The sequence below is a fragment of the Diadema setosum genome, chromosome 22, assembly GCF_964275005.1.
Source record: "Diadema setosum chromosome 22, eeDiaSeto1, whole genome shotgun sequence".
Taxonomy (NCBI): Eukaryota; Metazoa; Echinodermata; class Echinoidea; order Diadematoida; family Diadematidae; genus Diadema; species Diadema setosum.
Genome location: NC_092706.1, coordinates 15,460,077 through 15,475,605, shown reverse-complemented (window position 1 = coordinate 15,475,605; position 15,529 = coordinate 15,460,077). Strand labels below are relative to the sequence as shown.

The following is a 15,529-nucleotide window of genomic DNA, read 5'->3' as shown; positions in this document are numbered from 1 at the left end:
CAAAGGATAGAACTAAAAACAAAACAAAACACCAAAACATCACTACTTTAAAATCATACTTGCACATCATTAAGCAGCAGCATTTTGTAGGATACAGTAAAATTGCCCTGCTGGTAGCAGTGAAGGCAGACAAGGTTGATGAACCCGTTTAATGACAAGATTGCAATAACTATGGTATGGTATCAGCCACAGAAGTTTCGCATGTGAATAATGTATGCAGTTAGTGAATCAAATTTCAAGATTGATGAAAGAAGTGAAAGAAGAATCTCTATAGGTACTTAACGATCCGTAAGTGTAGACATGTAACCGCAAATTAAATAAAGGAAGATGTTAGTCTCTCAGTATATGAATATGGATAAATTTGTATCTTGGAAATCTGGCTTAAAACCATATGAGAATTGTTCTTGCATAAAAATGCATCATCACAATCTCTTTGATGTTTTACAAGATGCTCACCTGTTATTGAGAAGAGATGAAGTGTGATTCTTCTCCAATGAAAAGAAAGAAAGAAAGCAGCGATTTCCTTCCTGTAAGTGTCAGCTTTCCAGAAAAAGAGGGTTTGTTTTTGTCATACTACCAACGATCCCGAATGGATTTCAAACCAAACTTAAATGTGAAAAACTTGCTGGGTTCTTGCCTGATTTAAAGTGTACATTCAACAAATGTTTGCAAATAAATAGAGGTTATTTCTTCACTGTGTTAGTTTGTTGTTGTGCTTCTGTGTAAAGGCAAATGATGTATAAATACTGATTTGTTACTGTGAAAGAATCACTCTAATTAAAAGAATTAAAATTTTTGCATTAAGAAGCTCAAAAATTTTCATATGCTGTGGTAATAGTCAGTAAACCTTGGAAATTGTGTCTATTTTCCTTTTTGCAGAAAGCGATACATGCAGAAATGTAACGAACTCTTCAATGAGAAGTCTAACACAGAGTACAAGCGAGTGGAAAAGGTCATGAATACAAAGGAGATGATGAAGGTAAGAATTAAATTTGATTTCAGCTACCTGGATTCACAGCTTCATTTTATACCACAGATAGCCCATCAAAATGGCTGTGATTCACTCTTGCACCAAGAAGTGGGATGTACATATTTTTCCAATTGTATCATATCTCTCTTAATATATAGTAAGCATTCCTCTCTCTTTCTATGGGGTGATGGTCCCTGCTCCTCAATGTGAACAATTTCCAATGAATTAGTGAACTTCATTTTACCTTTCATGATATCAGAGATGTGTGAGGCGTCACAATACAATTGTTACATGTAACTAGAGTTTTGAACGCCAACTCACATGGGTTATTTAAGTGCACCCCTGTTCCATGGCTCATCAGTATTAAAGCCTGGTCACACAGCCCTTTACGGCTTAATCATGGCCAAAACGCGTCAAAAAGTGGTCTCCTGTGAAGCAGACGATATTGTTCGCGTTGATGTCGAGTTTAAGACGAGCTATGGTCGATTTATAGACGTGGCAGGACGCGGGGAATAATCGGAACGGCGTCGGACGCGGCAAAAAGCTTATCATAATTCAAAAATGCTAGTAACAAGCTAATCCATATAAAAAATAAAAAAAAGAATGAAAATGACAAGCTCATCAGTATTCAGGAATTAAAATGACCCCCCATGTAAAGTTTAAGAAAAAGTTTTAAAAAAGAAAAAGGAAAGGGAGAAAAAATGAGGGAAAAAAAAAAAGGAGAAGAAAAAGAGGAAGATGAGAAAGAAGTTGAATGTACAGGGTATTTTCTAAGTAATTGTGACTATTCATGATAATGAGAATAGCAGTATTAGAAATTGTAAATGTCTAATATGTGTTTGCTTTGCTGTAAGTGTTGATATTGTGCTATGAATATGTTTGTTTGTTTTTTTCATTCTATGTATTTATGCAGTCTTGTGCATATTTTATAGTAATCATGCTTATTTCTGTAAAATGTCTGCAATTCAGCCTGCGGGCTGCAATGGATGTTAATCAATAAAATACCCTTTCAAATAAAAAATAATGATAATTTCTAGAATATAGTATTCATGCAGTATAATATTTTTCTGCTGTCTTTCATAGCATCTTAACTTTATCAATATAACTTTAAGAAGACGTTCCTGTATTTTTTGCACTCATTGGTTCAAACTAGTTGTAATGATGAGTACATCTAGTTCAGTTTTAGTGTAGATTTAGTGTAGCTATTGCGTGAATTGATTTCTATGAAAGCATATACCAACCTGTTGAAAGTTGGTCTACCCAATGATTCTTCATGAAGTGACGTGATGATTTGTCGTACCTCGTCACTCAGATGCTGGTCCATGTGAGAAATCGGTCCAACGTTAGCCTGGCCTGTTCTGACCCAGAGGTGGACTCAAGGACCCGTCTTCCCGTCCACCGGCCGGTCAGCGCACCAATCACACGCAAGGAGGCCAAGAAGGCGCACCGCATGGCCGGAGAGACTGACCACCTGGCATCAAGCAGCGGCGGTCAAACCAGACCACACACCACCATAGCAGGCACGCGGCCAGCACTGCCCAACACACACCAGGTCTTTAATGCCTTTGGGAGTGCCCAGTCCCTACAGTCTTTATGATTGATGACAGTAACTCTACACAATTCACTTCTTTTGTACGCAATATTCACTCTTTGGAGCCATGTCTAACGGTGGACTCAAGAGGTTGAAATCTTTTACCTTGTGTCACTTTTACAATGTGCTGCTGAAAACAACTTTAGCATTAAGTTTTGAACTATTAGAACTTAACTGTGTGACTATGATAGCACAATTTATAGTCTCACTCTTTTGGTCAACGTCCAGATGGTTATTGCCCCAGTCCACTCACTAGTCAGTGTGCTATTCTTCTTGGTATAGTACTATCTATGAAACCTGTCACTGATTTGCTGCTGCCTATCACTTTGGCAGACTGTCAAGAGATCATGGTCAGGCTTGGTTAGTATCTAATCTTGTAGTTTGGTCAGGCTGGAATGCCCTCCACCTCACAGTGTGTCCAAAGTATCTAGAGAGAGAGTGGTCTTGTCAGAATACTGTAAAAGCTGTTATTTTCACGAGTTTTATTATCGTAAATCACTGTTGAGCCATGAACTTAGCAACACATAAAAACATCACCACCTGGGCCCCATTTCATAAAAGATGTTAGGATAGCAACTCTTTGCTGGGATGGCAACCTCCCATAGCAACAGCCAATCAGAAAGCTGCATTTTTGTCATTACCATGACAATTGCCATTCCAGCAAGAGTTGCTATTGTGTCAACTTGTTATGAAATGGGGCCCTGATCTTGATCGCATTTAATTTGCTGCACGAAAATATCAATATGCTCATTTTGTGACATTTGGTGCCCTCCAAGCTGGGGCAAAACCTTGGCCATGGCTTGGCTGGATATGTGCGTGCTAGTATGCCTAACATTATGCGCATCCCTTGCTATCAACAAACCTCAAGTGGAAGATAGTGCAGTGATCTCGGTCGTCTTAAAGTGGCAGAGTGAAGAGACAGGCATTAATGCAGTTATGATGGCCTCGGTGTCAAATTGCAAAAGCAACATTCAGCAAAAAGTCTGTGACCTCATTCATGTAAATATTTGAACGCGAAAATTACAGCTTTTACAGTATACCTCATTTGCCTGTCTCATGAAATGTGCTTAGTCTTCTTCCAGACTGCGCTCCTGCTTAGCTATGTATCTGAGTGAATCAATGTGTTAAACTCATTGGGCACACCTCCACATTCCCAACAAAGGTGGGAGTGGATGTTAGCATCAGGCTTGCTGGACTTCAGAGCTCGATTGTAATCACTTCTAGGCAGTGAGAATATTTTCTGAAATTCTGTAGTATGTTGTTTTTCCTTAAGACTGTTCTTAGGAAAACTGGTTTATGTATCTTGTTTAATGAAATGCTCTGTTATACACTTGATAAAATGAGCCACATTTGTTGTTAGTTGGAGCTACAATATGCCGATGCAGGCTTAGACCCGCACCCCACCCCTAACACCCACACACACACACACACACACACACACACACACACATATTAAAATACATATACACTGCCATAAGAAAAGCTCCGCGTAGGAAGGATCCTAGATATTATTTATAGGTTTCCATGGGCCAAACTGCCATCTCCCAATCTACAATGGTAGCAGTGCAGCATCCAAACAATTGATTTGAAATCTAGCATCCTGCAGTGTGCGACAGCTCTCAAAAATATGGTGACATACAGATTCATGATTGATAGCATCTGAAATATCGAAAGCAAATCTCGGTCATATTGTTTTCTTGGCTGATGGCCAAGTCACATTTGATTTCAACCAGGTCAGTTTCCTTCACTATCAACACAGCATATCCTGGTCACTGTCTTAGTGTATGGACAGGCTAGATGCTGGCAAGGAGGAGCAGAGTCATTCAAATGTCAATGTGCAATGTGAAACTGTTCTGGTATATAACATGTGTTTGCTTGTTTGTTTTGTTTGTTTGTTTGTTTTTTCATTTGTGTGTTTGTTTTTTCGTTTGTGTGCTTGTTTGTTTGTTTGTGTTTGATATGGATTTATATTTTCCTTGTTTTGTACCGTCGATGTGCTGTCATGTCTGTAGGTAATTCAAATGTAGGTATATTTTCAAGTTAGAGATAAAAGAATATATAACATTTTATGGGTTATATAGAAATGAAGCATTATGCAATGATTTTACATTGCCCTACCCCTCAATTTCCCTGACACTAGTAATGGGATTGCTCTGTGAATAAGTCTTTTCTGCTCAAATTGTTGTGCCATATCCAAACAGTGAAGTGCATTGACTATAAGGAATATTCTTAAGGAAATGATTAGATGCTGGAAGATATCCTGAAATGAAGATGTGTTTCTGTTTCTTTTTCTGGGGTTTCTATCTGTTGTATGAACTAATGCATACAATAAAGATTTGGTTGCCGTGACAGCATTTGACACAGTGGCCATTATTGGTAAAAGATTTGATGCGTTAAACCGTTGATGAATTTACTTGTCCTCTAATGTGTCATTGAATCAGGGAATCATTAAACGTCCATTGATTGTGTATACACAATAGAGGAATTGCAGAAGTGTAGTTTAAATATTTCAGAAATAATGCACCCTCTCCTCAAATCACTCTTAAAGTATATCTGTACTATCTGTATGCAAAAATGTAATTTTCTGACATGGCAGTTTATTGTACTAGTAATTTCTCTAAGAAATCTGAGAGTGTGAGATTGCTTCCATAAAGAGATATTGAATTAGAAGATCAGTACCCAAACACCTGAAGTTACAGGCACCGTGATCTAAAACTAGTGGTCTAGTGCTGTGGCTTGCATTCGATTGCATTGTTCGATAACTTTCTGTGCAAACTTTGATGTTTGGCACTACTTTTTGAACTTGTAGATGCAGGTGTGTACGTGTAGGCATATCAATAAGCAAGGCAATACCAAAGAAAGTATTCGATAAAGATGTTTGCAAATTGGCTTCTAATGCAGCATACAGAGTCACACACGGATATAAAAAATTAATATTTCTCAGGTATGGGCCCTATTTGTGATGAGCAAGAAATTTCTCTAGGGTACTAACGACATGCTCTTACACCTCTAAAATTTGAATTTCAGGGTACAGATACACTTGAAGTTTTGCCCATTTCATTTCGGAACATCATCATTTCTCTGAAGGAATTACTGCTACGTGCATCCTAGCAAGAGATCATATTCATTGAAACACAGGTGGGATATTGCAGAAATATGATATCCTGTGTACTGCTGTCTTTGCCGAGTACCTGTATGTGGTTGTGAGGTGTGAAGTAAAAAGAAAATGTGCTGAAATGAACTCTTATCTCATTACAGCAAATTCATCTTGGTTCTGTTTTGAATGCAAAATCCGTTCCCTCATGACTGTTTGCATCAAGTTGTCTAGCTGATGTTAAGGCCTTGTTTCAAAATGGCAAGAATGCTTTTCTGTCTTAGGTATACGGAAAGAAGTTGGTTTCTTCTGTTCAATATGTGTGCTGTGTGTTATAGAGATATTTGTGTGACGTATCTCTGCACACTGAAAAGCGAGGCATTTTATGAATAATATTTGTTATTTGCAAGGACTTCTGGTCCAGAGGGTTAAGGTCTGTATCATGATTACTTCATTTTTGTTTGTTTTTTGCATGGATTAGCGTGTTGACACAAAAGGTGGTGGATTAAAGCAATGAAGGCTTCCTTTTTGATACAATAACCCATACATGACCTACAACTGGGAAGTTGTTTTTGGTCCTTTAGGTGCCGTTTAATCAGCCGTGACTGCAATTAAATTTGTAAGGTCATTTCTCGTTCCTGTTTGGAATACATGGTTGTGGTTATATACCACTATTTGTTGTCCAAAGCTAACTTCCATAATCAGTAATACAACTTTTTTTTATACGACTTTTTTTTTTTGTGTGTGTGTGTGTGTGTTTGCTTCCCTCAACGCTTCCATGCAACACCAGTTATATGTATTCCAGAGATGCAGACATAGAAAGTATTGTCTATCTGTGCCTTTGTTTTATATAGGCTTGTCATCTTAAATCCGTCCACTTCAAGTATTCAGTTTTGATATCATACAGCCATATTCAAGTATGTAATTTGTTAGTGATTACCCATTGTAGACTACATGTAAATTAGAAGATGTGTGTATGGTTACAACTACAAGTATATGCCTGTATATTGTCAAAAGAGCATCTTTATGAATGTGATATTACATGCTTTATTTTAATTTCATAAGTACATATATGCACCGGATCTTGAATAAAAAATGCAAATGAAATTCAAATTTATTTCTACATGTTTCCATTTTACTTAGTGGCCAAGTTGTTAAAGGAATAACTTTAAGTGTAATGTTATATCTAATATGATATTAGCACAGACAAAAGAAACAAAAAAAAAAAAGGGGGAGGGGGAGAAAGGAGAATTTGATGTTTGAGAGTGCATTTAAACCACTGTTATGACGTACTGAAGTGAATAGATAACTCTCACCAGCCCATACCAATACACTTGCCTCATTATAAAATGAACTGATAAAGATGCTACATTACAATTGAAGCAAATTTGATAAATTTACTGAATTCATTTGATCAATAAGTTATAATCAACTCGGCTGTCACAAACTATCCCGAAGCAGCAACGACAACAACAAAAGGGACCAGCACGCATGCAACAAAACAGTATAACTGTTGGATAGTCGAACATTTCAACTCCCTTTCAGTTGCTAGCCATGGCAGACAGACTTCAGTAACCTTTGAATTTATGGGATTCGATGAAAAATATCTAAGTACCTGGAAGGTGGTGGCAAAGAAAATAAGCAGATGGGAGCCTGGTTCTTGATATGACTAGTAATTATGCCCATAAAAAGGTCAGCTAGTGACTGAAAGTGATTTAATGACCAAACGGGATATTATATAAACTTTTTGATAGCTGCCTGGGATTTATTATTCAAATAATATCACAGCGGTGGCAGGGCAAGTAAGTCTTCCTGGTACACCAAGCGAATATGCCATCGTGGGGTCCTGTGACGTGTGTGTGTGTGTGTGTGTGTGTGTGTGTGTGTGTGTATGTCTGTCTGTCTGTTATAGGGAGAGAGAAAGAGGATGATCAGTCAATACGTTTTCTTTGTACAACATATTGATTCTCAATCTCCGACCTTTCACTAGTGACAGAGTGTGCATGGGAATGCGTATATTGGTTGGATTATGTAAAGACTTTCTACATGCATAAGCTGCATGAATTATAATGAGAACAATTTCGCTGTTTGTGTGGCTTCGATGGGACGGCAACACTCAGAAAAATAAAACATCAACAGTTATCTTTCTTGAATACAAAATACCGACTCGAATCGATAAACATCGACGACTACCTTTGTCTTTCCACACGCTTCTAATCATAACACTCCTTAAAAAAAAAAAAAAAAAAAAGCCTAGGTCAAAATTCTGACAATTTTTCGAGTCACAAATATCTCACCCTTTCCGGGTTAATTCTGATCAGGGATTCTTAAGAGTGTACAATTAACGATGGCAATATCATGAAATACGCATGGCGTCAGATGAATACGACAAAATCTTGTAGTAAGAGAGAGTCTTCAGCAGTAGACGGGGGAAGAGGGGGATGAGGAAGCTACCCTTTTAGGAGACAAGGAGCCACCTTTATCAGTTAAAAAAACATATGATTACTCTTTGTGAAATGGGACAACTAACAACTATTTTTTTTCTTATCCCTCTTTATGGTGTAATTTTCATGCAGGTTGCCCTGCTACACCACCCCCCCCCCCTCCCCCGACACACATACTCATATTCACACAGACATAGTAAGAACAGGTTGACCTCTCCCTCACTTGGCGATTTTCTTGTTGTTTCGGTCTATACACTGTATATGCCAGCCCTCTAAAAAGCTCGAATTGACTTCGTTTCTTCTTCTTTTCTTTTTTGTTTCTTTTCTTCTTCTTTTCTTCAACGTGGCTATCGGTATGAAATTTATTACACATGAGCAGTGAACCGCGTAGTAGTCAAATTGCCTCATAATATGCCAAGCCGACGAGCATGTCCGATCTATAATTGGACAAACCTTGGAGAGTCACAAATTGGATCATAGCGTAAAAGATCGAGAATCGGGGCGAAAAATCGACTCCTATCCCAGTTAATGTAAACTTTCTTTCCGTTTTCCTAAATTTGCCTCTAAGCAATCATTCGTTTCATAATGTAGTGATATCGACTTTGTTGGACCGCACCATTTAATGGCGAGGGTAGGTTGCTCCGTCAATCCCAGCCTAGGATTTGCATGACAGTCAGACCCTATCCATGGTCTCTGGTTATTTGACAGAGCATCATTTATCATCACCAATCCACATCACGAGGAGCTCCTTGCGATGCGTTATCGGGTGTGGTTCCTTCTCACATTTATATTCTCAGTTGAAGAATAAGTTTAAACGTAACGTTTTGCCGAACAAGAGGATATAAACGTCGAGATTGTTCCGCGCCTTTCATACGTTCTAGGAATTGCTGGATGGCAGTGTGCTCTAGATGTGATGAGTCATTTCCAATGGGGATCGTTTGATGTTTAATGATTGAGATTTTCCATCCGCGGGTAAGCATGTCTACTCTTTATGGATCAGAATGTCTTATATGAAACCAATTATACAAATATCGGGCGATAATTTGAAAAATATTCCAGTGTTCATTTCGCTATGTTTGCATCCTTCCATTTCAGCTTTGCATATAAACCGCAGTATTCGACAGTTAACAAATACTGGGCAAAGTTGAAGATTATACTGTTGAGATAGTATTTCTAGAAAGATCCTGTCTGTGTATGATGCACAAAAGCGTTCGACTCTTCGGTTACAAAGGTATTGACGTGTCTCACACAATTTCAAACATCATTTTTTGTGTGTCGGCAACATACGTATAATTCGATTTTACTTTTATTTGTACAAATTTGTACCAGTTAATTTGCACCAGTACCACAACTAACCATCGTTATCCTCCTCTTCCTCTTCCTCCTCCTCCCTCCTCCCCCTCCCCTTCCACCTGAGGCTATCGTTATTGAGTCCTTCGTCAGTTTTGCTAGAACCGTCAGAAGTACTTCTATCAGCATTGTCAGCATTACAATCTCTCCATCATCATCAGGATTATAATGACTATCATCATCATCATCATCATCATGCATTGTTATTACTACCACCATCACCATTGTAAGAACTGCCAATGTAGTCATGTAATCACCACCACCACCACCACCACCACCACCACCATGCACCACCACCACCATCACCATCACCATCACCATCACTATCACTATCACCATCACCATCACCATCACCACCACCGCCATCGCCATCGCCATCACCACCACCATCACCATCACCATCACCATCACCATCACCATCACCATCACCATCACCATCACCATCACCATCACCATCACCATCAACATCACCATCACCATCACCACCACCATGCACCACCACCACCATCACCATCACCATCACCATCACCACCACCGCCATCGCCATCGCCATCACCACCACCACCACCACCATCGCCATCACCATCACCATCACCATTACCATCACCATCACCACCACCATCACCATCACCATCACCATCACCACCACCACCATCACCATCACCATCACCATCGCCACCACCATCGCCATCACCATCACCATCACCACCACCATCACCATCACCATCACCACCACCATCACCATCACCATCACCACCACCACCATCGCCATCGCCATCACCATCAGCACCACCACCACCATCACCATCATCATCATCATCACCACCATCATCATTGTAATCACTGCCATCATCTTCATCACTCCCAATATCATCACCTCTGTCGGCACAATCAACACAAGTGCCACAATCATCACTACCACAATTCCCTTTGATATACATTTCTGCCTCTTGACTCGTGCAACTTCTTAGACGCACACAGGTGTATTGGTGCACGGAGTACAGTCGTCCTCGACTCAGCCTGTGATCAATACGTAATATTACGTGGATACATTACCGTGATAACATCTTTTTATTGTGCTAAAGAACCAAGCATAAACGAAAGCGAAATTTCATCAGATATGCCAGTGAAGTGATTCTCTCACACCTCCATTGTCATACTGCTCAACTGGAGATCCTCAGGACTGTAGTGGTGCTGTCAACTATTACCTAGTGATACTCAGTCTAGAATTATCATAATATGATGTGCAAAGAAAGACCTATAACTGCTACTTTGTTTCTCTTTATCTCTCGTGGTTCAGACATAGACTATTTCTTCGACCTGTTTATTGCAATTACTTTTTTGCGGGGTGGGGGTGTTATTTGTCTTCTTTTAATAACTTGCAGATCACAGGGAGGGAGATTTATTCATTCCTAGATAATTTATGATCCGAGTGATAACGGCACGTCGCCTCCTCTCGAATCTATTTACACTGAACCAGTGAATGTCAACATACGCCAGCAGAAGGTCGGACATAATCATTTACACACACAGGTGTTAAGTCCGGAATCACGTCGTCAGTATACATAGATACAGTCTTTCGTTGGGTTAGCACTTGAAGACGCAAACGTACTTTTCTTAAGCTTTGCTGATGGGAGATATTTTTATGAAATTTCTATTATTCTCTGACTTCGTGTGTGTGTGTGTGTGTGTGTGTGTGTGTGTGTGTGTGTGTGTTATCTGTCCGTCTGTCTGTCTGTTTAATTTCCCATTGACCTTGATATGAAGAGGAACTACTGTGTTGAAGAACAAGACTGACTCCCTTTTATGGCCAATACTCGTGGGTGTTTGAGGCTGAACCTTATATATAGTTTTTACCGTTCACCCAATGTTTTTGATGCTTTTACCTTTCTTCGAGAGTGCTGAATCGAGATAAGGTTTCGAGATATTCCAAACGGTCGCCAAACCCTTAAGGTTCTATGTATTTCCTTATAAATGGTGAAAACTTGGAAACGAAAACGAAGGTTTTCCCTCATTTCGATGATGAATTTAAAGATGAATAAAATGTAAGCAGGGACGATAAAGGAAAACGAAATTTGAGCTTATTGATCATACTAATATTACGTGAAATAATTTTACATTTATATTGTCAATATGAAATTTCCATGAAAGCTTATTATCAACTGTTATTCCAGGAAATTTTACATGAGAAACATTTTCAAGTGGAGTACCATCTAAAACAATGTCAATAGGTAACGCCTCAGTAGAATTGCTAAAAAGCATATATTTTGTTTTTTGAAAATCAAGAGATGACTTATTTGCTTTTATCCACTGGGCAACATTTTCTAATTCTGAATTTATTGTATTTACAAGGGTAAGAGGATTATTATGCGAAAAAAAGATAACTTTGAGTCATCTGCGAAGAGAATAAAAGAAAGAACATCTGATAATCTACAAAAGTCATTTATGTAAACATTAAACAAAAGTGGACCTAATAAACTTCCCTGCGGAACCCCACAGTTAATATCTAACATTTGTGAATTACAACCATTTAAAAAATAAACAAACATATTGCTTCCTGTTCATGAGGTAGCTCCTGAACCACTCCAAGGCCTTCCCACGCACTCCGTAATGATGTAATTTGTTAAGTAAAATATCATGATTAATGGTGTCGAAGGCCTTGGAGAAGTCCAGGAACAAACCTATATGAGATTTGTCGATAGTATGTGCCACTTTTTCTATAAAACTCAATAATGCATGTGTAGTGCTAAGTTTCTCTCTAAATCCAATCTGAGAATTTGAAGATATATTATTGGATTTAAACAAATTTATAGGTCTTTTATAAATTATTTTTTCAAGAATTTTGGACAATGTACTTTTCACCATTAATAAGGAAATATATATCGGAATTTCAGGTTTTATAGGCCACCTTAGTGACCATTTTGATCATCTCAAAACCCTCAAGGATGCAAGAGTTGCATCATCCAGATACGGATTCAGCACCTTCGACATAGGGTAAAACCGTCAACCCCCCCCCCCCCCAAAAAAAAAAAAAAAAACACACACACACACACACAAAAACACAAAAAAAAAAACCACACACACACACACAAAAAAAAAAAAAAAACGGACGGACGGACGGTAAAACAAGGTTAGGCCCAAAATCTTACTTTGGCACTCAGACCTCAACGTTGGCTCTATCATATCCAGAAGACACATCTGACATGCCTGATGGCTGGACGGATCATACATGGGTTGTAAGAATCTTGGGAAGGAACTGACGAGGGACACTCAAAATCCCCCTGTCCTGGGAATCAGCTTGTCTTACCAGGGAGGTTTTGCTATATATATAACCTGCATTCGATACGTTTCTTTAAAATCTATGAATCTAACCTAAACTGTACTTGGGGGACAGACCAATCAGTGTTGGTATGTTATTATGTTAACGAAGCACGAACATCATAAAACATCTGCTCAGTTAGCTCAAATTCCAGCCAAGAAAGTATTGTCGAAGTATCTACAGGTTTGAAGCAGCTTCCGAACTATGACAAGTATAATCGGTTAACTGCTCAGACCCCGTTTACAGTGCGGGGCTGGGCCGAGCCGCGGCCGAGCCCAACCTCAATTGCGGGGCCGAGCCCCGCAATTTTGTCCGTTTAATTCAAACATTTCAATATTTTGTCGTAGTGGCGCTCTGCTTGTAAACAAACCAGTGCCGTATGGCACTGAAACAAACGCAATTTGGTATAGCCTGGTTTTCAGAACCTTTACCAACTGGATTCCGTGGCGACGAAGTCGCCGTTCGGACAAAGGCCTTTGCCAAAGGAAAAATCCTTTGCAGGACAAAACCACCTTAAACTATACTAGTTTTCGACGTTGAGGGGGTTAATATCGTGAATAGCGAAATAGTAAGGGCAGAGGTTCTGGAAGCCAGACTAAAATTGGCCGCGCATTTGGCCCAGTTTGCGTTTACACCAAGAAGAGGCCGGGCTCGGCCGCGGCCGAGCCTCGCAATTTTGTCCATAGACCCCGTTTACAGTGCGGGGCCGGGCTCGACCGCGGCTCGGCCGCGGCCGCGGCCGAGCCCGGCCTCAATTGCGCGCCGAGCCGCGCAATTTTGTCCGTTTACACTGCTGGGCTCGGCCGCGCTTTTGATTCAAACCTTTCAATATTTTGTCGTAGTGGCGCTCTGCTTGTAAACAAACGCAGTTTGGTATAGCCTGCTTTTCAGACCCTTCGAAGTATCTACAGGTTTGAAGCAGCTTCCGAACTATGACAAGTATAATCGGTTAACTGCTCAGACCCCGTTTACAGTGCGGGGCTGGGCCGAGCCGCGGCCGAGCCCAACCTCAATTGCGGGGCCGAGCCCCGCAATTTTGTCCGTTTAATTCAAACATTTCAATATTTTGTCGTAGTGGCGCTCTGCTTGTAAACAAACCAGTGCCGTATGGCACTGAAACAAACGCAATTTGGTATAGCCTGGTTTTCAGAACCTTTACCAACTGGATTCCGTGGCGACGAAGTCGCCGTTCGGGCAAAGGCCTTTGCCGAAGGAAAAATCCTTTGCAGGACAAAACCACCTTAAACTATACTAGTTTTCCACGTTGAGGGGGTTAATATCGTGAATAGCGAAATAGTACAGGCAGAGGTTCTGGAAGCCAGACTAAAATTGGCCGCGCATTTGGCCCAGTTTACGTTTACACCAAGAAGAGGCCGGGCTCGGCAGCGGCTCGGCCCGGCCGAGACCACCTCCAGAGCGAGGCCAAATGCGAGGCCAATTTTGGCCTCGCATTTGGCCTTTTGCGCGTTTACACTAAAGCGGGGCTGGGCTTGGCCGCGGCTCGGCCGCGGCCGAGCCTCGCACTATAAACGGGGTCTATCTGGGCTCGGCCGCGCTTTTAATTCAAACCTTTCAATATTTTGTCGTAGTGGCGCTCTGCTTGTAAACAAACGCAATTTGGTATAGTCTGGTTTTCAGACCCTTTGCCAACTGGATTCCGTGGCGACGAAGTCGCCGTTCGGGCAAAGGCCTCGCACTGTAAAGGGGGTCTTAGATTGTTGTAGTACGCATCAAGTCGTGTTTTAAGCTACGTGACAAGATATTCGATGAACAATAATATGTGTGTGTGTTTTTTGTTTTTTTTTAAAATCCGGAAACATAAAAGAGTTCGTTATTCCGAAGGTTTGTTAGTCCGAAATGGAAATAAAGTTCGTAATTACACTAATAAACACGAATATAAACATTATAAACATACACATATAAACACTCATTAATTTTCTGCCTATTTACGCAGATGTAGGGCAAATTGTCAATCAGTTGCAATTAAAGCAACTCGACACAAGAATTTCATGAATTTGTATTATTACTTGTTTTATAATAATAGTAATAATTATTTTTATTATTATTATTATTATTATTATTATTATTATTATTATTATTATTATCATTATTATTATCATCATCATCATTATCATTATTATTATCATTATCATCATCACTACTACTATCACTTTTACTATTATTATCATTTCATATTATGATTATTATTTGTGGTTTCTTAGTTTACGTTTTTCATGGCAGATCGACTACAGAGATGACCCGATTTAATTTGTGAGTATTTCCCTTCTATCCCTTGCATTTCTGAACCACCTGCTTTATCGTTTCACCCTAATCTCATTGTTGATGTAGCTATACATTATCTTGGTGAAACGAATCAGAATATGGTTGCGGGACTAAACGGAAATGTACAGACTGTGAATACGGAAGTTCATCAAACGCTTGAATTTGAAAGGTTCGGCATCGTGCATGCGAGACATAGGATGCCATGGCGCCTATAGAGGTTTTCTTTTCCGAAGGTAGATAAACAGTGACTTGAGGCTATATGCCTGAAACTTGTGGTTACTCTGAAACGATATCCAACCATCCATAAGAGTCTGACGATAAACCAACGAAAGTTAAGACCATATCTGCCTATTGTATTTCTTCTCAGTAAATTATTTATGCCACTGGCGAATAATTCGCACCTGCAATGGTAAGGACAGAAGATTTTTATGGATGCGGAATTATATAATTGGACCATCGATAACTCAATGATATTGCA

The 15,529-nt window shown here is 39.7% G+C and overlaps 1 protein-coding gene across 1 annotated transcript in view; it reads left to right on the top strand.

The window, feature by feature from the left end:
* The window catches only part of LOC140245047 (uncharacterized), a 31,724-nt gene extending 27,757 nt beyond the window's left edge, over window positions 1–3,967 (top strand). Inside the window, exons 11-12 of the mRNA XM_072324641.1 lie at window positions 880–979; window positions 2,283–3,967. Of these exons, the coding sequence (XP_072180742.1) occupies window positions 880–979; window positions 2,283–2,567 (385 nt within the window). The 3' untranslated portion in view covers window positions 2,568–3,967. The remainder of the gene's footprint in view (window positions 1–879; window positions 980–2,282) is intronic.
* The last annotated feature ends 11,562 nt before the right edge of the window (window positions 3,968–15,529 follow it).